This window comes from Neoarius graeffei, chromosome 4 (assembly GCF_027579695.1).
Source record: "Neoarius graeffei isolate fNeoGra1 chromosome 4, fNeoGra1.pri, whole genome shotgun sequence".
NCBI lineage: Eukaryota > Metazoa > Chordata > Actinopteri > Siluriformes > Ariidae > Neoarius > Neoarius graeffei.
Window position 1 is genome coordinate 89,200,955 of NC_083572.1, and position 24,707 is coordinate 89,225,661.

The 24,707-nt window shown below is 36.1% G+C and overlaps 1 protein-coding gene across 1 annotated transcript in view; it reads right to left on the reverse strand.

The window, feature by feature from the left end:
* Positions 1–9,649: 9,649 nt before the first annotated feature.
* adcyap1r1b (adenylate cyclase activating polypeptide 1b (pituitary) receptor type I) overlaps positions 9,650–24,707 on the reverse strand; it is an 86,228-nt gene continuing 71,170 nt past the window's right edge. The window contains exons 11-14 of the mRNA XM_060919968.1: positions 24,257–24,348; positions 24,027–24,156; positions 20,139–20,180; positions 9,650–12,524 (exon numbers count right to left, since the gene is read on the reverse strand). Of these exons, the coding sequence (XP_060775951.1) occupies positions 12,336–12,524; positions 20,139–20,180; positions 24,027–24,156; positions 24,257–24,348 (453 nt within the window). The 3' untranslated portion in view covers positions 9,650–12,335. The remainder of the gene's footprint in view (positions 12,525–20,138; positions 20,181–24,026; positions 24,157–24,256; positions 24,349–24,707) is intronic.

The following is a 24,707-nucleotide window of genomic DNA, read 5'->3' on the forward strand; positions in this document are numbered from 1 at the left end:
TTACGTGTTGCAAGAATCAAAATTTAAATGTGTTAATTTGGGGGAGAAAAAAACCCCAACAACAATAAAATTCATAAGGTAAAACGTCAAATAATGTGTTGTTGTGTTGTTTTGAGTGCAATATGGATCAAAGGTTATTTTGAAATCATAATTTTCAGTTTTAATTTCAATTTCAACCCAATACTGTCCCAAATTTTTCTGATTTGGTGTCGTACAAATACTTAAAAAAGATGAACTACATTAACAAAGTACTTCCCAGTTCTAATATGTGATCCTCTACACCGAAGTGTTACCCTTAAATGACATCTACAAATAGTTAGTATGTTTTCTTGTTGCACAGAAGAAATTTGCTCAGATTAACTTTCTTCACTGACATACTTTCATTGACTATACGCCAAATACTATTCCCAAAATACTCTATTCCAAACATGTTCAGTTTCTGAATCTTAAATTTGTTGTGTGTTTATTTGTTGCACAGTGAATCACCTCTAAGCTCTACTTCCTGAGATCACTAATAATTAGTGCACTAGTTCCAGAGGCATGTTGTGAATGATTTTCATTATGTATGCACTTTGATTTCTCATCAATTTTCATGTTAATTAGTTGATGTTTTTTTTTGTCATCTTTGTTTTACAGTAGTGTTTTATCTCTTATATCTCTATACTTTTAGTTTTTTAAGCTTGTAGTTGCACTATATGAGCAGTTTACAGCCATGACTATGGGATGTTGTTTTATTGCACTGGTCTTTTTTTCTGACCTTGCCTGGTTTTCTTCACTGGAAATATTTAAATATTATCTACAAGTGGTGTGTATTTTTTTTCCATTTATCCAGCGTAAGCAAAATATATTTATAGTTTTGAATCTCTAGCTCATATGGGTCTGTTTTGAATGTTTTCCAAAGTTCATACTGCATCCTAGTAGTTAACAAGTAAGATACTGTATATCAGCTTCTAAGACACGTACTAAAGGTTGTTTGTGCTCTGATTCACTCAAGTTCAAGAACAAGTGCTATTATTCTTCAATTAAACAATGTGTCTAAATGTGCAAATGACTGCCAACAGCACCAGCCCAAGCCTTTATGGGCCCCTGAGCAGAATTTGATATCCCCCCCCCCGCCGCATCAGTACCACCAACACTAATGACTACTGTCAATGCTGGATTGTTCACACACCTACTGTAAATCTAACACACCCACTATCAGTTTTATTAGGTGTAGCTGTGTTGCTTACATCATACCAATATCAGCTTGACATGTTTTTACCCTTCTGTGGGTTTTAATCTTAAAAGATAGCAAATTCACAAGCATGGCCTGCCGTAAAATTGCACTTTAATTACACTTGAAAGTGATACAGTACTTAGTGGCATACTGACCATGGTGGACTGAAAATTAACAAAATAAACCATCAGACAATGCATTTACTGTAAACAAGTAAACTACTGTAATTGTTTTGGTTTTTAAAAAATTGCAATTTGCAAAAGTGCAGAACAACAATTAAAATCAAATAACTTGGATAAACAGAACATCCCTCAATAAAGTCTCCTTTGTATGTGAAAGATAAATGCAAATGTTAAAAAACAAAACCCAGACAGGATTAAATAAATTAAATAATTACTTAAATAATGACATAAAATGAACCGAGGAACAATAAAATATAAAACTGAAAAATTATTTTTGAAAATTATGTACACTTGTGCAAAAGTTTCATATAACATTTTTCTGACTGACTGTGCTTGCATTAAAATGCAGTTAACATCTATTACAGTCTACATGCCTATGAATGTGACACCAGCTCTGACAGAGGCAGCACTGGTGTCTCGCTGGTGTCTTGTCTAGCTTGCTTAAACTAGTGGTAATAAATACACAGCCTCTTAACGTAATACTGCATTTTTGTATGATTACCATTGTCATAATATATCACCACGAAAAAATATTCAAGTGCTATTTGAGGGCCCTCAGGTGGCCACAGGGGCCCTAAGCAGGGAGTTAGTTTGCTTACACATCGGGCCGGCCCTGACTGCCAACTATACGGTAAAATCAGTTTTACAACCCTGTTTCCAAAAAAGGTGTACACTGTGTAAAATGTAAATAAAAACAGAATGCAAAGATTTGCAAAACATGTAAACCCAATATTTAATCGAAAAAGTACAAAGACAACATATCAAATGTTGAAAGTGTGAAGTTCTATTGTTTTTTGAAAAATATACGCTCATTTTGAATTTAGTGCCAGCAACATGTTTCAAAAAAGTTGAGACAGGGCAACAAAAGAATGGAAAAGTTGTTTAAAGTTGAAAAAAAAAAAACTACTTAAATTAATTGGAAACAGGTCAGTAAGATGATTGGGTATAAAAAGAGCATCCCAGAGAGGCGGAGTCTCTCAGAAGTAAAGATGGGGATGGGTTCACAGCTCTGTGAAAGACTGCATGGGCAAATAGTGCATCGATTTATGGATAACATTCCTCAATGTAAAATTGCAAAGAATTTGGGAATCACATCATCTATGGTACATAATATCATTAAAAGATTCAGAGAATCTGGAGAAATCTCTGTATGCAAGAGACAAGGCTGAAAACTGACACTGGATGCTTGTGATCTTCAGGCCCTTAGGCAACACTGCATTAAAAGCAGACATGTGTCTGTAGTGGAAATCACTGGATGGGCTCAGGAACACTTCAGAAAACCATCGTCTGTGAAAACAGTTCATTGCTGCATCCACAAATGCAAGTTAAAACCAGACATAAACAATATCCAGAAACACCACCACTTTCTCTGGGCCCGAGCTCTTTTATGATGGACTGAGGTGAAGTGGAAAGGCATCATTAATACTGAAAAGTATATACAGGTTTTGGAGTAAAATGCTGCCATCAAGACCGCATGTTTTTCATGGAAGGTTTTATTTATTTCAGCAAGACAATGCCAAACTGCTTTCTGCACATATTCAAACTGCATGGCTCTGTAGTAAAAGAGCCTGGGTGCTAAACTGGCCTGCCTGCAGTCCAGACCTGTCTCCCATTTAAAACATTTGCTGCATTATGAAACAAAAAATACAACAAAGGAGACCCCGAACTGTTGAGCAACTGAAATCCTATTTCAGGCAAGAATTTCACTTTCAAAACTACAGCAATTGGTCTCCTCAGTTCCCAAATGTTTACAGAGTGTTCTTAAAAGTAGAGGTGATGCAACACAGTGGTAAACATGCCCCTGTCCCAACTTTTTTGAGATGTATTGCTGACATCAAATTCAAAATGAGAATATATTTTTCAAAAAACAATGCAATTTCTCAGTTTCAACATTTGATATGTTGTCTTTGTACTATTTTCAATGAAATATAGGGTTTCCAAGATTTGCAAATCATTACATTCTGATTTTATATATATTTTACACAGAGTCCCAACTTTCTTGGAATTGGGGTTATATTTAATATTTTTACCTTTCATTGAAATTCCTTTGCCATGCCATAGTTTTTGGGCTATTGCTTGAGTTATTTTTTGCATTTACAGTTTATTATTGTGTGTGTGTGTGTGTGTGTGTGTGCGCGTACAATTGCTTTTACTTTAGAAATATTCTTAAGACTCGTGAAGGTCCATGCTTTGCATGACTGCTTTACCAACTAAGAGCTTTAAAAATAAATAAATTTTATATATATATATATATATATATATATATATATATATATATATATATATATATATATTAAAAGGCTAAATCATATAAATGCCATTGTTGTTTATTTCTGTATTTGTATAAATAATTAATCCACTGTACAGTGAAGTTCTTAAGCCATTTGTGAGTAAATACAGTATTGCATAGTGAATTTGTCCTGTGTGATAAAGCTGCTCTTAGGCAGTGGCTTCATTAATGAGCTTTATTTATGTTAAGTACAGTACTAAGTGATTTATTTGATTTCCATTTAGTAATATTTAACATTGTTATTTAATGATTATTATTATTATTATTATTATTATTATTATTATTATTGAAATAGAATGTTAAACTCTTTAATTTAGATTCACAACATTTTCTGACCATCTTAAATAACAGTGTTATATTTCACAATGTGGAGCACTAAACTGTATAATTTGTTGTTTAATACTGTTTCCTTCAGAAAGTTCTAATACTGGTGAATGTCTCTGTAAATAAGATTATCACATGGTGTAAATATGTAAATATTGCTGACATGTCATATGGCTATTATTTAATAATATATTTAGCTATATGTTGGTATATGTATAATGTAATACAGAATTTTTCTTATATTTATTGTTTGGATGTATGATTAATTTGTGTACTGTGTGTAATTTCTTAATATTATTTCACTATTATTTTATATATTTATATTTATAATACCAATGAATCCATCTCCAGTGGCCCCAACAAGTATCTGGACACGAAGCCACACTTACAAATGTTTGAAATTCACTGCATTAGAAAACAACATGTCAAACCAAGTGATATTTATTTTAAAGATAGTTACCAGAAGCACACTTTCCAAGCAAAATATACCCCCCCCCCAAAAAAAAATAGACTATATTTAACAATCTATTTTATATTTGCTTGAAACTTGTGCTTGTGATTACTTTCTTTAAAATGAAAGCTACTTCATTTGATGAGGAAGTCATGGCCTAAAGGTTAGAGAAAAGTTTTGGGGCCAAAAGGTTGCCAGTTTGATTCTCTGGACCAGCAGGAATGGCTGAAGTGCCCTTGAGTGAAAGGCACCTCACCCCCAACTGCCCTGATGTTCTGTTGTACGTCGCTCTGGATAAGAGCATCTGCTAAATGCCTGTCATGTAATGATGGTGTTTCCTCATGCAGTGAAATTAATATACGTTTAAGTGTCCAAATACTTTTTGTGTCGACTGTACATACGAATGTTTCAATAGAGCTGCTGACTTTTCTTTATTTGAACTATTTCCATAATATCAAAGACATTGGAATTATGAAATAATTAATTATTGGAATTATGAGTGTGTGAATGTGTGCGTACTAGTATTATGTCTTGTGACGTCCAATCCAGGGTGTATTCCCACCTCACACACAGTGTGAATGAATATTTGGAATTATGAAGTGCCAAAAATATCAGACAATATAAAGAGTTAGATGTTTCACAATAGCCATGAGGAAGCCACCTGTGATATTGACACATAAGGAACAACTTCATGGTTTGAATTTGTTGTTTCAAGTCTGTTTCAATTTATATTGCATATACTAATTCTTGGAGAGTATGTTTTTCATTGAGAATGTTCTAAGTCAGTGTAGAACACATTTTCTCAGCTCTAGTCTCAGTGGACGAAATTGTTTAAACAGTGGCAAATGGAGTATTGATCAGTCAGACTCCTGGACTGGAGGTGAGAAACCCTGATATCAATTTTCCATCTCTAAAGTTGAGATTGTTTGTTATACCTGGACGTTTTTGTTGTATGGTTGTTTTCCAATGACTTTCGCCTTTTGTATCTAAATGCTGAGATGAAGTCTCCTTGCTACTTTCACCAACTTGCCTTAATGTATTTCATGATCAGCTGCTTTGTTCTTTAACTTTGTCAACTACATCGCATTGATTTTACCTCAGAGCATTAATCACTACATATGTAAAATATTCTGAAGAGGAACAGGTGCCAAATGTATTTCTGCAGTGCACAGTTTGGAGACATGCTTTTAGTGTTCATGCCTAAACAAGACTTTTTGGGGGTATATTTGTTAAAGTACAGGGTGTTTCAAAATGATCTATACAACTTTGATAGTAAATAAAAATTTTACAAATGCACATAGAACTAGAAAAGCACTTGGTAGAGTGTATACCTCCTCCAAGCCACATATTAGAATATCTACAAAAAAAAATACTGGATCCTAAACAAACAGTGTTGCAGTTGAGTCACTAAACCTCGAGTCCAAGTCCTGTCTCGAGTCCCCAGTGTTCAAGTCCAAGTCATGAAAGAAAATTTCGAGTTGAATCCAAGAACAAGACTCCAACTGCACCATCTGACGATGGCTATTGCTGCCTTTATGTAAAACCATTTATGGAGTGCACACACGAGAGTCCGCTTAGCGTACGCGTTGTCCGGAGCATGCCCAAGAGTCTATCTGAGGTGTGACACTGTTGCACGAAATTAGTACAAAAATTAATTCAGATATAAATATCTTATGCCAAATTATTATGGCATGTTGCAAAAAATAAAGAAAAAATCAGAGTCCTCGTCTCCAATTTACGAGTCCTAATGCAGTTAATTAATGCATGAGTCCGAGTCCAAGCTGAGTCACAAGTCCTTAAAATTAGGGCATGAGTCGGACTCGAGTCTGAATATTGGACTCAAGTACTACAAGCCTGACAAACAAACAAACAAACAAACAGAGGCAAAAAGTTGGCAGAGGTATCTCGAAGGACATGTGGTAGAGTGCCAAGCCAAGCAATATCTCCCAAGCCACATATTAGAATATCCAGATGTTTACTATGTTTACATACATATCTGGATTTGCATAAAAGTTTAATCAATTGTGCCTTGACCCATGGCTCACCTTTCCTTAAAATTTCATTAAGATCTGTTGGGAACAAACAAACAAACAAATGGAGGTGAAAACATAACCTCCTCCAACAAAATAGGTGGAGGTAATTACAAATAAAGGAAATTTTTGACATATTTTTTGACAAATCCCCAAAGAAAGAAAGAAATCACAGGGTCTGATGTTCGACCTGCTTGGGAATGTCTTACTCTGATCATTGCAGATGATCAAAACTTCCCAAAACCTGGTATTCAGAAAAAAAACTTAATATGTTTCTCTGTGTAACAGGACAATCCCCCTATCTCTTAACCTTCTGATTGACTTTTCATATTGGAACAAAGTTGTAAAGAAAATTTTCAGACACACTGTACTTGGAAATCTTTCATTTATAAAGCACAATAACCAGAGAAATAATTAGTGATTGAACTTTTTTTTCTTTCTCCCATCATGATTCATTTGTTTAATTTCATGGGCCTTTTGTGTTATGAAGTTTATTTATAATACTACTACACATGTTTAGGTAGTTTTAGAGACATTTAATGCAATTTAAAAGTCATAATATACAAAATGTCTAACACACCAGAACTAAAGTACATTACATTGCAGATGGGACATAAGATGAAATTTAAAAAGAAAAAAAAGCAAGCTTTCCATCACAAAAGCAACATGAATATCAGCTGTGGGTTTTGTCATGCATTTACATTCAGTAATTATTATTGTTATTATTATTATTCAGTCACTGTTGTCTCAAAAAATTCACTGTCTTAGCTCATTCAGGAATTATTTCTGTATTCCAGTAATGGATGTGAGATGTTTTACTGTAGGTAATGTTTATGTGTGCCGTGCTGTTAATGTTCAATTAAAACAGAAAAAAGAAATGATGCCATTTTTCATTGATGACAGCGCATTTTCAAAATTGCCTCTTATTTTACAGGTTTCTCTTATCAACCTTGCACGTTTAAATATGCTGGTATTGCGGAATATGAAAATGGATTTGACATAATAATCTTCACATAATATACCTATTTTCATACAATCAGCAGTCAGCTCCATCACTTAGTGATGCAGATTCAATCCTGTCCTCGATAAATAGTGAAGTACTAATGTGTGTGTGTGTGTGTGTGTGTGAATCCCAGCGACTTGTCTGGGAGCAGACAAAAGGCTAAAAAGCTATGAGCAACAGAGATTTTACAGTGAAAAAGGTAAGTTATTGTCTGAATAATTGAAGCAGTGTATGGCAACATGACATTCATAAAAACACACCGGTGCTATGAACAGAACCGATTGCAGTCATTTCCAACTAAGTACTATTTCTTGCATATTTTAACATGACAGCTTCGTTTCAGGCTGGCACATTTTGTTAAACATCAACACACTCAACAGTTTGAGAAGAAACCATCAAACCACAGAATACACATGCATCTGTTTCACGACTACAGGCAGAAAGAATGCAGGTTATATGTAACAAACACCATCTTCAAAATAAATCACAGAAACAAATCAAACTACCCATGTTGAACATATATTAGAAGATACAGCTCCAGAAGCATAATACTCAATATCGCATGGTACAGATGCAACAATTCAGCAAGTTTCATAACCAGAGAGCATGTCCTCTACAGTACACTTCTCATTAACACTGATACTATAACTACTTTTCGAGAACAGTATATTCTTATAAGACAATGTTGGCTTCTTGGACATCAACATCAAGAGCGAATAGTTACCTGTGGCACAACCTCATATCAAAATCTAATATAGCTAATGAGACTTGCCCTTGAAATCGAATGACATATTGTTTAATATGTCCTGGAACACTCCTATTGTGACTGATCCACAACATCAAATAACAATAACGTACATTTTGGCAGTGATTTGATTCAGATTCATTGGCTAGCTTGTTTGGAAATCGTTGAACAGGAGCACTTTATGGATAACAATGGATATAAATGAAGCCGGATTTCAGTTCCGGACAGGTCACAGAGTTGATGCTTAGTGTTCTAGTCCTACACAACACCACAAGCTTTTACTAATCCTCTTACAACTAATATCAGTAGAAACTGTTGCCTTTTAAGACAACGCGCAAGTTGTATTTTGCGTTAATAACAAATGTGTAAGTTTAAAATGTGATGAACTAAAATCGATTTACAACACGTCTATGCTTTAGTAACGCTGACACAACACCAGAAAACATGAAGCAGTCTTCTATACTGTAACTTCACACAAATACATAAATTGCAATCCTCTAAAAACAAATGTGAGTTTTATTTGTGTTTCATCTCCTGTTGAAACACATATTCTGTCTTTTTGCAGTTCCGGTTTGCAAACAAGGCATTGCATTATAAAGTGATATAAAGTGGGGAAAAAAGGCTGAAATTACTGTAGACACAAGGATGAAATGGTTTTTTTATGTTTAAACATATAAAAGCAAAAAGAAAAGGCAAAATGCTTTTAAAAATGCTGTGGAAATATCCAACACAGCTACAATTTAATAAAAAAAAACATTTTTTTCTATATTATTTCCAAAGAAAATATCTGAAGAGATCAAATGTCTAATTGAAGGCTGAGAAATAAATCAGAATAAAATTTTCTGAAGGCCTCTTGGTTTCACAGACATATTTATGTACAATAAAAGCACTTCCCTCGAGCCACAAAGCTTCATGCATTTGCAGTTGAACAATAATGGATTATCTTTTAAATGTTATTCTTTCTTTTGTGCAAAAAGGCACTTTCATGATAAACTTTCTGAGCATCACTGTTAAAGAATATCCTTCTCAGGATCCCTGTTTGAGGAGATCTGAATTGACATCAGCTGCAAAGCTTCCTAAGCCTTTGCAAGCAAGTACGGTAATACCAGCGTATAAGGTCAAATATCTAAATATTGATCTTTGGAGTCCCAAAAGTGCCATGTAATACATTGATTTTGTTTTATATATGGGTTAAATTATATTAAAGATAGTATTCTACTGTGATAAACATTCAGTTAAAAACCACCAACCAAACTAGATATTATTAGGATATTACTACTACAAAAAAAGTTATTACTCAAAAATATGCCCAAAATAGTCACTTTGTATTTATGAAGCTGCAGACTTTTCATTAGACTATATATATATTTACAATATAATGATCTTACAGTTGAAGCATTCAAGAAAAAAAAACATGCAAACAACAAGAATGAACCAAACAAGTTATACAAAATCATGAGGTGCTTTGCTTGTTGTTTGCTTTAGTGACATTTTCAGTACTAACAGCTCTTTAGAAAAAGTCTTAAAAATAAAATACAAGAGCCATCCACTCACAAAATCACAACTTTACTAGAGCGGCAGCTACAATTATTGACAGTCCATAATTATCAACACTTTTTCAGATTTACCAATAAAAAACTATTTTACAAAGGTGAGTTTCAGTTACAACAGTTATTATTGGTTAATTAATTGACCGGAAGACCCCCCTCGCCCTTTGATCTTGTCGTCTGATGACACAGCTCGTTATCGGAGATGGAATTTTTTTCGCACGATCAACAGTTTGAGGAAAACCCGAACATTATCGTCACAGGTAAGCATGGTGGAAAGATTACAGACATGTTTTTACTCATCAAATTCACCAATATTTCATGATCTCCTTGTCGAAACCTACTTTGTTTCTTACTCTTTCGTTTGACAGTCACCGTTTTGTACCGTATCTGAATGCGTGTTTGAGAAGTCACGTGAGGTGTCGATAATAGTGATCGCTTACACCGGTGTCCACCATTATCGACACCCTGTGGAATTAAGTGACATTTACAACTGTTATGGATCAATCTTTGTGTAACATTGTTGAAGTAGATTAAGTACTTTAAAAAAATAAAAGTGCTGTGATTTATAATAATTTTTTTTCTGATTCAAAACAGAATGGAATGTTTATAGAGTATTTGGAACCTGAGTGCAATAAATAGAATTAGACCAGAATTAAATTCCTTGCATATAAAAAAAAGACATGCTTGAAATATTCAGATTTTTCTATTCCATTCAGAATTTTTTGTTTGTTTGTTTGTTTGTTTGTTTGTTTGTTTGTTTGTTTGTCTGTTGTAAAGATCTACCACATATTACAATATTAGTAGACAGTTTATATTTTGGTTCGAGGAATGACATGTGACCTTTGACCTGGATTTTCATGCAGTTACAATGTCAATTGCCTGTTGACATTTATTGGCAAACTATGAAACTAGAAATTAACAACATACAAACAATAACAAATGATTAACAAAATGTGATCTACAAAAATACTTAGAAAGTGGGTAGAAAGTGGAACTAAAAGATTTTCTGACGCAGGTTAAACATTATCAGTTCATTTGTATACAAACATTAGAATTACTTCATCATTTACGTAAGCGCCGACATCCATATTTTTATATAAAATATATTTTGTACTAAATATGTCTATGTAAAACAAATTTGAAATAAAAACTATGTTTTGTTAACTTAATACTACATACCAATTTCTTTTTATAAATAATCATCTGGATATTGATAATTGTGGAACGGTGTCGATAACTGTGGACAAAGGTGTCGATAACTGTGGAACGGTGTCACGTGATCTGATACGCTAAGTAACCAGGAATCAACTCTTCTTTTTTTTTTCAGTGGAAGTTTGAGTAACTATTCATGCACAATTTACATATTGAAAGTCTTTTCTACTTTTGCAACGGCCAAAAGATCGTTAAGGTGTCGATAATTGTAGCCGCCGCTCTACTTAAAGTACGTTATGTACTGTATTAGTTTTAGTTTGCAGGTATTAGTTTTGCTTTTGTTCATCTAAAATAATAAGAGGGCAAAGTTTTTACCCAACTTTTAATAAAAATGGTCCCCAGTTGACTAACCATATACATTCACAGTTTTAAACTGATACTGAAAAATGTGCTCTTTCCATACCTCATATGAAACAACTTTTCCCATGATGCAAGTCAGTACGTCCTCTGTGCGCTTTAAGAACATTAAACCAAATAGTTCTTCACTTCTATCAACATCAATAATGTAAAAAATAGCACGAAATATATCTCAGCTATTCGATTTCTTTTCTTTTTAAATTCCTTTCACAAATTAGATCCTTACTCTCCATTATGGAAATATAATATATAAATAAAAATATTCACACTGGAAGGAAGACCACAGCATGTTCTACATCAAATCCAAGATCATATTTACGAGCACATGGAGAAAGAGGTTCAGGAAAACACTGCACAATTTCTAAATAAAATACTTTTGGCAGATTAGTAGCTCTTTTACTTTTTATATTTCTACTGCATTAAATCAAATAGATTAGTATTCAGTGTAACACTTCAGGGTTGAAATATCTCTTTTCTTAAAGATTGATTAACCTTAATGTGATAATGGTCTTCAGAAGGACATGTCAGTGTGTTTCCCTTTGTATCATCCCTTTGTATTTTTTAATTTTTTATTTTTTGCTAGGATCATGGATAAAACCATTCCTATGTGGCTAAGGGGCCATTTCACATCAATATGGGCAAGAGTTCTATGGCAGGCCAGAGATATTCAGCCTTTGTGTTCAAGATCATCACAATCAATGAGTGAAATATTTCTTTCATTTGAGATTTCCAATGGCTCTAGAAATGCCGTCGTTTATATCAAGGATGAGCCAAATATTTGTGTCCTTGGCCATGTGATTGTTAAAGGTGTTGAATTCTTTTGTGTTCAGGAGCAGATTGCTGTGATGAATGGCCTCCAGCATCAGTTTGCCCCACACAATGCAACTTCCTACAAGTCTGTGAGGTGAAACTGGACTACTATAGCACTAAGTGTGAGGAGTTCAGTGTGTGTCTGCGGATCTGAGAGACTGCCGCTCATGTGGCTGGAGTCTCAGCCTGCAGGCTGGACATGCGGATCTGTGAGCTGCTTTTGCTGAGGATGGAGAGCTGCGTGCCCCCATTTACGCCACTGCTAGCCAAGGACGGGTGCCTGTGCTTCATGTCCACCGCAAAGTAACGGTTCACTGTCCAGCTCCTCCACTTCCTCTTCACCTCCGACTGCACCTTTAAGGAGAAATTTAACAATGTCACTCATGCAGCATCATGAAGTGGAAGACCGAAATTGGCTGGAAGTTTAGAAGGATACAACCCCGATTCCAAAAAAGTTGGGACAAAGTACAAATTGTAAATAAAAATGGAATGCAATAATTTACAAATCTCAAAAACTGATATTGTATTCACAATAGAACATAGACAACATATCAAATGTCGAAAGTGAGACATTTTGAAATTTCATGCCAAATATTGGCTCATTTGAAATTTCATGACAGCAACACATCTCAAAAAAGTTGGGACAGGGGCAATAAGAGGCTGGAAAAGTTAAAGGTACAAAAAAGGAACAGCTGGAGGACCAAATTGCAACTCATTAGGTCAATTGGCAATAGGTCATTAACATGACTGGGTATAAAAAGAGCATCTTGGAGTGGCAGCGGCTCTCAGAAGTAAAGATGGGAAGAGGATCACCAATCCCCCTAATTCTGCACCGACAAATAGTGGAGCAATATCAGAAAGGAGTTCGACAGTGTAAAATTGCAAAGAGTTTGAACATATCATCATCTACAGTGCATAATATCATCAAAAGATTCAGAGAATCTGGAAGAATCTCTGTGCGTAAGGGTCAAGGCCGGAAAACCATACTGGGTGCCCGTGATCTTTAGGCCCTTAGACGGCACTGCATCACATACAGGCATGCTTCTGTATTGGAAATCACAAAATGGGCTCAGGAATATTTCCAGAGAACATTATCTGTGAACACAATTCACCGTGCCATCCGCCGTTGCCAGCTAAAACTCTATAGTTCAAAGAAGAAGCCGTATCTAAACATGATCCAGAAGCGCAGACGTCTTCTCTGGGCCAAGGCTCATTTAAAATGGACTGTGGCAAAGTGGAAAACTGTTCTGTGGTCAGACGAATCAAAATTTGAAGTTCTTTATGGAAATCAGCGACGCCGGGTCATTCGGACTAAAGAGGAGAAGGACGAACCGAGTTGTTATCAGCGCTCAGTTCAGAAGCCTGCATCTCTGATGGTATGGGGTTGCATTAGTGCGTGTGGCATGGGCAGCTTGCACATCTGGAAAGACACCATCAATGCTGAAAGGTATATCCAGGTTCTAGAGCAACATATGCTCCCATCCAGACGACGTCTCTTTCAGGGAAGACCTTGCATTTTCCAACATGACAATGCCAAACCACATACTGCATCAATTACAGCATCATGGCTGCGTAGAAGAAGGGTCCGGGCACTGAACTGGCCAGCCTGCAGTCCAGATCTTTCACCCATAGAAAACATTTGGCGCATCATAAAACGGAAGATACGACAAAAAAGACCTAAGACAGTTGAGCAACTAGAATCCTACATTAGACAAGAATTGGTTAACATTCCTATCCCTAAACTTGAGCAACTTGTCTCCTCAGTCCCCAGACGTTTACAGACTGTTGTAAAGAGAAAAGGGGATGTCTCACAGTGGTAAACATGGCCTTGTCCCAACTTTTTTGAGATGTGTTGTTGTCATGAAATGTAAAATCACCTAATTTTTCTCTTTAAATGATACATTTTCTCAGTTTAAACATTTGATATGTCATTTATGTTCTATTCTGAATAAAATATGGAATTTTGAAACTTCCACATCATTGCATTCCATTTTTATTTACAATTTGTACTTTGTCCCAACTTTTTTGGAATCGGGGTTGTATTATAGAGGATATTACATGGTTAGCCAAGATATGACGTTTATCTTCGAGTGGTGAATGTATATATCACAAGTGAGCGAAGCAAATGAGTGATATATTTCTCAACATGGGAAGATAAACTTCATATCTTCGTGCCATCGTGTAATGTTCTTTATATTATATGGACACATCCACAAAAAAACATGCAAGTTAATCAAAAAAATTTAAATTTTGAACCACTTCGCCATTTTCACAACGGGAAAATACTTGCCCTGTGTCCAAAATCGCTCACTCGTTCACTACTCCCGACTCACTATAGAGAGAATTACTACAGTGCCTTGAAAAAGTATTCATACCCCTTGAACTTTTTCACACTTTTTCACGTTACAACCACAAACTTAAAAGTTTTTTACTGAGATTTTATGTGATAGACCAACACAGAGTAGCACATAATTGTGAAGTGAAACGAAAATGATAAATGGTCTTCAAAATTTTAAACAAATAAAAATCTGAAAAATGTGGTGTGCATTAGTATTCAGCCCCCCTGCGTCAATACTTTGTAGAGCCACCTTTTGCTGCAATTACAGCTGCAAGTCTTTTGTGGTATGTCTCTACCAGCTTTGCACATCTAGACACTGAAATTTTTGCCCATTCTTCTTTGCAAAATAGCTCAAGCTCAGCCAGATTGGATGGAGAGCGTCTGTGAACAGCAATTTTCAAGTCTTGCCACAGATGCTCAATGGGATTTAGGTCTGGACTTTGACTGGGCCATTCTAACACATGAATATTCCTTGATCTAAACCATTCCACTGTAGCTCTGGCTGTATGTTTAGGGTCATTGTCTTGCTGGAAGGTGAATCTCCTTCTCAGTCTCAAGTCTTTTGCAGCCTCCAACAGGTTTTCTTCCAGGATTGCCCTGTATTTAGCTCCATCCATCTTCCCATCAACTCTGACCAGCTTCCCTGTCCCTGCTGAAGAAAAGCATCCCCATAGCATGATGCTGCCACCACCATGTTTCACAGTGGGGATGGTGTGCGCAGGGTGATGAGCAGTGTTAGTTTTCCACCACACATAGCGCTTTGCATTTAGGCCAAAAAGTTCAACTTTGGTCTCATCTGACCAAAGCACCTTCTTCCACATGTTTGCTGTGTCCCCTACATGGCTTCTGGCAAACTGCAAATGGGACTTCTTATGCCTGTCTTTCAACAATGGCTTTCTTCTTGCCACTCTTCCAAAAAGGCCAGATTTGTGGAGTGTACAACTTATAGTTGTCCTGTGCACAGATTCTCCCACCTGAGCTGTGGATTTCTGCAGCTCCTCCAGAGTGATCATGGGCCTCTTGGCTGCTTCTCTGACCAGTGCTCTCCTTGCTCGCTCTGTCAGTTTAGGTGGCTGGCCATGTCTTGGTAGGTTTGCAGTTGTGCCATACTTTTTCCATTTTTGAATGATGGAGTGAACAGTGCTTCTTGAGATGTTCAGAGCTTGGGATATTTTTTTATAACCTAACCCTGCTTTAAACTTCTCCAGAACTTTATCCCTGACGTGTCTGGTGAGTTCTTTGGTCTTCATGATGCTGTTTGTTCTTCAGTGTTCTCTAACAAACCACTGAGGCCTTCACAGAACAAGTGTATTTATGCTGAGAGTAAATTACACACAGTAGGACTCTATTAACTAATTAGATGACTTCTGAAGGCAACTGATTGCACTGGATTGTATTTAGAGGTATCAGAGTACAGGGGGCTGAATACTAATGCACACCACATTTTTCAGATTTTTATTTGTTTAAAGTTTTGAAGACCATTTATCATTTTCATTTCCCTTCACAATTATGTGCTACTCTTTGTTGGTCTATCACATAAAATCTCAATAAAAAACTTTTAAGTTCGTGGTTGTAAGGTGGAAAAATGTGAAAAAGTTCAAGGGGTATGAATACTTTTTCAAGGCACTGTATACAGAGGACTATATAGTGAGCTCATTGGTAAAATGAAAAAGCACTTTCGGACACTAGTTCGTCACGCTGGTATTTATGTCATTACTGTCGCACAATTAAAACGTGCCAGATCAGTCGGCTGGTGGGTTTTCAAAATAATAAATACATGCATGTGTTTTTGTGATAAATCCATATTATACTGAGCGTATTTACTACATTAATCAATACCTGCATCTTTCAGTTCTTTTAAATCAAGGCTGAATACTTTCTTCTTTGCCGCTGCCTTTTATTAAATAAAATTTGAGACTTTTAATTTGATTTCTTTCAGCGCGACCGCAACGCATGATGGGATATATTGCTTTGGTTAGTGACCATCGTTGTACACTACTTTTCGTGATGCATTGTGGGATACTTTGAGTGTAAATAATCCTCACTAAGGTTTCAGACATCACTACAAAATGGCGTCCTCACTATATACTGTATAGTGCCCTATATAGTGAGTAGGGAGTGATTTCGGGCACAGGGTGGGAGTGACATCATTTTGGAGTGAAATATGTCACTCAGAGCCGTAATATATTTTGTATGCAAAATGCGAGCTTTTCAACATGAGAATATCAACTTTATATCTTCAAGCCAGCATGTGGAGTTTTTTTTTATTATGTAGACACATTCACAAACAAAAAGTATCCAAATTTATCAAAACAATTCATCAATTTCCTCACAAGTGATGTTATATACTTATTGACTAAGTAGAAGGGCTGGACAGGAAAATATTTGGCTCTTGGTCATTTGTACAGACCTTGCTACGTTTGATCCATACAAATGACCAAGAGCTGAATATTTTCCCGTCCAACCTGGCCTAACTCATTCAATAAGCATTTTATCATATGACCTTTTTTAACTAACCTACAGTACACAGTGGAAAACAATGAACAACGGTGTGCGAAAAATGAACCAATCAATTTTTATTTCATTGACAGCAAATCATTTATATGCTGAATCACCTTTGTACAAGTTTGAAATTACAGTTTAATTTCTATAAAATACAACTGACTTTCCTGTTCTCTCGAAATGAAAACGATTTTAAGATAACATTATTCATAAAAGTCAGTTCAAACTCGGGTCAGCTCATGGAGACAACATCGATACAAGCCTGTTAAATCTACACAAAAGAACTTTGATTTGAGAACAAAATGGAGTCGCGTCAGACTTCTTCATCTGATGATGACTCGATAACAAAATGTCGTTTTTTCAGAATAATGAATGTGTCCTTGCATAAACAAGTGAATTTCTTCATTCAAAAGTACTTTTTGTTTTTTCATTTTCTTTGACAGTTTTAGCTTGTTCAATTAGGTCTGTGTCTGATAAATCATCTGGATAATAAAATTCACTTTCACTGTGTTCAGTTATGTCGCTCATTGTTCAAAGTAACAATTCAGAGCAAAATGAAAACGGTGGAAGTGAGGGAAACGGGTCCGGGGCTGCATATGGCCTTTTCCGGACTGGATTCAAAAATCCATATCTGCCCAGTCACGTGACTTTTCCCAATGATTTTATTAAGAGTGCGCGCACTGGTCCAGACTGGTCATATGATAAAGAGAGTTTTGGTTCTCCATGTCCCAGATGTAGCTCATATGAAAAAATACAAGTTCCCAGTAAAACATTCGTGTCCATATAATATATGGATATATAATTTAATACCAGTGATGAAAATCTGACAGGAATGACACATGACATCCAGAATTTCTCCATACATTTTTGTATACAATTCATTACTAGCTAGCAAATTAGCAGGTTGGTCTCTAGTGGTTTATATTGTTACATTGGCATATTCTGTTCTGCTCTCTCTCTTCCTCTACAATTCTCACTTCATCTCCTATTCCCAAGGCATGACCCCAAATTTCACACAAAAAAAGTCCTTAGCTGGTCATTAATATACCTGCTGGGCCGTGGGAAAGAGGAGTAAGCTTCCAGTAAAATGTTACCATGGTAACACATCCGCATCCTAACAACAGTACAGGCCACAATTGTTTCTGATTCTGACCAACACTTGATACTGAAAAAAAGTAGTATCGTTCCCCTTATAGTGCACTAATGTTACCTTTCCTTCGATTAATAAGAACCATTTTTACTTACACTAGTGCAGAATTTTGGAATTTTTATTTTTCAAAATTGTATATTGTATTTTTAAAACTGATGAAAGTGGATTCAAAAAGTAGGTTTAGACCCTAAATTATACTGTTTATAAGAGTATAGCATTGGATCATTTTTATGCTCCACATATTCATCACAGGTTGATTTTATCACATAGGTTTAGGTCATATTTATACATTTCACATTCATAATTACAGTTGTTGTCAGAAGTTTACATACAGTGACATGAATGTCATCTTGGATATGAATGTCATGGCAATATTTGGGCTTTCAGTAGTTTCTTTGAACTGTTCTTTTTCTATGGCAGAATGATTGCACAGCATACAGCTTTTAAGTTTAAAAAAAACACTAGAATTTGGTGCACAAGTTTTAATTTTCTTTGGGTTTTCTGAAATCAACACAGGGTCAAAATTATACATACAGGGTCAAAAATATACATACAGCACACCTAATATTTGGGTAAAATGTCTCTTCACAAGATTCACCTTGACCAAACATTTTTGTTTACCATGAACAAGCTTCTGGCAGAATTCTGGTTGGATATTTCATGACTCTTCATGGTAGAATTGGTAGAGTTCAATTAATTTTTTTTTTCTTGGCATGGACTCGACTTATAAGCACGGTCCATATATTTTCAATAGGGTTGAAGTCAGGACTTGTTTTAAGCTTAATGTTAGCCTGCTTTATCCTCCACAACCAGCTCTGATGTGTGTTTGGGTTCATTGTCCTGTTGTAAGTCCCAAGTTCCAAGTCATGTTCAAGTTTCTGATGGTTTATGCTGAAGAATTCTGAGGTAGTCCTCCTTCTTCATTATTCCATTCTCTTTGTGCAATGAACCAGTTCCACTGGCAGCAAAACAGCTGCAGAGCATGATGATCCTACCACCACCACCAGCTGGTACAGTGTTCCTCTGTACATGGTGGTCATTGTGGCCAAACAACTCAATCTTTGTCTCATTTGACCATACAGCTTTCCTCCAGAAGGCTTTTTCTTTGTCCGTGTGGTCAGCTTCAAACTTTAGTTAAGCTTGAAGATGTCAATTTTGGAACAGGGAGTTATTTCTTGGATAGCAGCCTCTTAGTCCATGGTGATCTGAACTGTAGACAGTGATCCATCAGCTTACAGTTCATGGCAGGGCTGTGCCATGGTGGTTCCCAGGTTGTTCCTGACCATCCAAACCAATTTCCTTTCAACTGAGGGTGACAGTTTGGGTTTTCTTGAAGCAAAGTGGCTTGGCAAAGTGACTACACATCACAATAACTTGCATACAATTGTTTGAACTGATCTTGGAATTTTGCAGTTATTTAGAAATGGCTCCAAGAGACATTCCGGAGTTGTGTATATCTGCGATCCTCTTTCTCAGAGGACTTTCCCATTTTACTGTGTGTTGGTCAATCCAATGAGTGCTGTAAACAAACCCTTTTTATGAAGGCACAGAGAAGCTACCAGCTGTAGTCAATCATAATCACTAACAGGAAGTTAAGAGACCTCAGCCTTGGCAAGATAAGAGACATTTTGGAAATTTCAGCACCTCTGAATTAATAATTTAAGTGAGCGTATGTAAATGTTTGACCCTGTATGTATAATTTTGACCCTGTGTTGATTTCAGAAACCCAAAGAAAATTAAAACTTGTGCACCAAATTCTAGGTTTTTTTTATTAAAGATGTATGCTGTACAATCATTCTGCCACAGAAAAAGAACAGTTGAAAGAAATTATTGAAAGCTCAAATATTGCCATGACATTCATGTCACTGTATGTAAACTTCTGACCACAACTGTATGTGCATCTTCCTGACAGATGCCTATGTACTGTATGTCATTGCTGCTTTCAAAATCAGGACAAAATCAGGACAAAAAGACTCACCTCTCCATTAAGGAAGCAGTAAAGGACAGCAACCACAAAGCCCTGACAAAAGACAAGATTATTTTCCAATAACAGCACATCCTGAAGTATTTTATTCCCCTTATACCACAGCAACCTCATGACGATTACAATTTATTTTTATCTATGAATGAACAAGTCATGCTTTTTATCTGTTTTAGTTACATTTAATGTTGTCGAATGTCAGCAAATTAAATTTATCACTTATATTACAGAAGCTATTAATACTCCTTCCCTCACCAGCCTCTCTTTTTTTCACTCTCTTATCGCTAAATAATGCTGGGATCAGACCACATGATATTGTTGTCAGTTCATGATGGTCACCCTTGCAGATTAGGTGATCACAGTGCCATAATTTCTTGGCATGTCTTGGTCGGGAGACTGGAGACACAAGTTTGACCTCGACCAATCGTCGTTCATGTCCTTGCATGTCATCAGGGAGGAGGGTTAAGAAATTGTTAATCATGGCTACTGAAAGAACATAAAAGAACACGTCGTAGAAGATGTCAAACTCGGCAAAAAAAAAAAATTCTGACATGCGAGACTTTTCATCAGGGTGTCATGGGGCATCCCAAACACCACATCACTCTTCTTCAATTATGTCACAATACAAGATCTGTTCGTCATTCCTGACATTCATATTCAGGCCCGAAGCTGCAAATTTGTCAGCCACGGCAAAATCATTTCAAAATCAGGTTGAATTTGTGTAGTCTGACCCTGGCATAAGACTAAAAATGCAGCATGTCAAGTGACTGAGAAACCAGAGAGTGCAAACGTACTGAGAAAACAAACTGACCTTTACAAAGTGCTAACACTGGAGACTGCTTCCATAAATGTTGCATAAATCTCTACTTCATTATATCGATTGTATTTGTGACAAGTCATGGAATCCACGGACACATGTCGGCCGAAACGAATCCGAGAAAATCGCAAAAGAAGCATGAATTAATTAATTAATTCATGCTTCTTTTGCGATTTTCTCGGATTCGTTTCGGCCGACATGTGTCCGTGGATTCCATGACTCGTCACATATTTTATACTTTTTTAAAAATGTATATATATATATATATATATATATATATATATATATATATATATATATATATACAGTGGTGCTTGAAAGTTTGTGAACCCTTTAGAATTTTCTATATTTCTGCATAAATATGACCTAAAACATCATCAGATTTTCACACAAGTCCTAAAGGTAGATAAAGAGAACCCAGTTAAACAAATGAGACATGTCATATTATACTTGGTCATTTATTTATTGAGGAAAATGATCCAATATTACATAATCTGTGAGTGGCAAAAGTATGTGAACCTCTAGGATTAGCAGTTAATTTGAAGGTGAAATTAGAGTCAGGTGTTTTCAATCAATGGGATGACAATCAGGTGTGAGTGAGCACCCTGTTTTATTTAAAGAACAAGGATCTATCAAAGTCTGATCTTCACAACACATGTTTGTGGAAGTGTATCATGGCACGAACAAAGGAGATTTCTGAGGACCTCAGAAAAAGTGTTGCTGATGCTCATCAGGCTGGAAAAGGTTACAAAACCATCTCTAAAGGGTTTGGACTCCACCAATCCACAGACAGACAGACTGTGTACAAATGGAGGAAACTCAAGACCATTGTTACCCTCCCCAGGAGTGGGTGACCAACAAAGATCACTCCAAGAGCAAGGCGTGTAATAGTCGGCGAGGTCACAAAGGACCCCAGGGTAACTTCTAAGCAACTGAAGGCCTCTCTCAGATTGGCTAATGTTAATGTTCATGAGTACACCATCAGGAAAACACTGAACAACAATGGTGTGCATGGCAGGGCTGCAAGGAGAAAGCCACTGCTCTCCAAAAAGAACATTGCTGCTTGTCTACAGTCTGCTAAAGATCATGTGGACAAGCCAGAAGGCTATTGGACAAATGTTTTGTGGACGGATGAGACCAAAATAGAACTTTTTGGTTTAAATGAGAAGCGTTATGTTTGGAGAAAGGAAAACACTGCATTCCAGCATAAGAACCTTATCCCATCTGTGAAACATGGTGGTGGTAGTATCATGGTTTGGGCCTGTTTTGCTGCATCTGGGCCAGGATGGCTTGCCATCATTGATGGAACAATGAATTCTGAATTATACCAGCGAATTATAAAGGAAAATGCCAGGACATCTGTCCATGAACTGAATCTCAAGAGAAGGTGGGTCATGCAGCAAGACAACAGCCCTAAGCACACAAGTCATTCTACCAAAGAATGGTTAAAGAAGAATAAAGTTCATGTTTTGGAATGGCCAAGTCAAAGTCCTGACCTTAATCCAATCGAAATGTTGTGGAAGGACCTGAAGTGAGAAGTTCATGTGAGGAAACCCACCAACATCCCAGAGTTGAAGCTGTTCTGTACAGAGGAATGGGCTAAAATTCCTCCAAGCCGGTGTGCAGGACTGATCAACAGTTACCGGAAACGTTTAGTTGCAGTTATCGCTGCACAAGGGGGTCACACCAGATACTGAAAGCAAAGGTTCACATACTTTTGCCACTCACAGATTATGTAATATTGGATCATTTTCTTCAATAAATAAATGACCAAGTATAATATTTTTGTCTCATTTGTTTAACTGGGTTCTCTTTCTCTACTTTTAGGACTTGTGTGAAAATCCGATGATGTTTTAGGTCATATTTATGCAGAAATATAGAAAATTCTAAAGGGTTCACAAACTTTCAAGCACCACTGTATATATATATATATATATATATATATATATATATATATATATATATATATATATATGTTTATTATTAGCATTAGTTTATGCAAAGTGTTCACAACCCAAGTCTCTGTGTATGTTGTTACTGAAATTTGAATTAGAGCCAGCACTATAGCGCTATCAGAACTCAGAACTATGTTATTATAAAAAAAAAAAAAATCATTATCATCTTCTGACCAATCAGATTCAAGCTTTCAACATTGGTGGGGTATGACACAATTTATTCTATCCACATTCACTGGATGTAAGCAATCACGCGCTCTGATTGGCTACTCTATTACTAGGCTATCATCTCATACCATGAGTAGAGAAAAACAAAATGGCAAAGCGCATCAAGTCAGATATATCACTTTGCTCTCAAGTATTTAAAAGAAACAGAAATAGCTAAAAGGATATAGTTTTCCCCCCAATATCTCCTGTTCCACACTCCAGCCCAGTCGGTGGTGGTAATGCACCTTTAAGTTGGTTTGCCAACTGCCAAAAAAAATGAAAGAAGAAGAAAATGGCGGAGTGTGTTGCTGAACCAACTGAGTACGAAATAAAGACTCTGCTTGAAAATAAAACCCCAAACAATACAAAAAAAGCAACAAAATATGGAATGAAAGTGTTTCATGGTAAAAACGTATCTTTTTTTCAAAAATTATTATTATCGCATTTTTCACAAATTACTACTGTCATTTCGCCAGTTTGTTTACATTCTAAGTCGGACGTTTTGTATAAATTTTTTATTTATTGAATTTGCAAAAAATAAAAATGCTCTGTTTCTCAAAATCCAGTGAATGTGGATCGAATAAAATAGTCATTCCACTCAATCTCGTTGTACAAGACGTCGTACTCAGTGCTACACGCCTTGTCGGCCGTCAGCTCACGTATGACTCGATTTCGTGGAATGACTGTTAAATATTCAACAATATATTTAAAAGACAATGGAGTAAATACAATACACAATATTTTCCAGTACATCATAAGAAACTAAATGCTATCAATTTTAAAACTCCACACAAATATTGTGCTTCAAATAGAGCAGGCACATTAAGCAAATATTCCTGTGTACATGTACATGAGCAAATGTAAAAGCTCAGCTCTGTGTCAACACAAGAGGTTTAGCTTTAGTACCTGGAAAGACCCAAGACCCAGTTCAAACACGAGTCGTTCCCTCTTACTGACGTCCTCAGGAGTGAAAGCAAACACAGTGTAGTGGATACCGAAGAGAGGGATGAGCAGGAGAGTGGAGCGAGCAAGGCGTCTGTCGATTACACAATATTTCCATAATGATAGCAACATAATGCACAGGCACTATACAAAGACGCTCTGAATGGAAAGAGAAATAATCATGTAATGCTTACAAGTAAATACTGGATTCATTGCCTCCTATATCAGGAGACTGCAACTTCTGGACAAGGATTATAATGATACCGATAAAGAGGACAAAATTGATCTGAAATGGTAGAAAGATACGGTGTGTGTTATTTTGGGAAAGAGAATTTATCATCATAAAGAAAAAAAAGCAGCAACTTCTGACGTATAATTCTACATATACTATACATATACATATATGTACATATATGTACATAATTATACATATATGTACGTATAATTCTTTGTAAGTTGGTAAAAAATTGTAAGAAAACTCTAATAATGCCTCATAAAGCTCGAAAAATGTCTGATAATCATGTCGTAATGCAAATGTCACTTTTAATTACAATAAAAAACAAGTGTTGCCAGGCAAAACTAACCTCGCCCGGTAGCACTTATGATGAATATGAAAGAAGATATCGTGAAAAAAATAGGTACCCT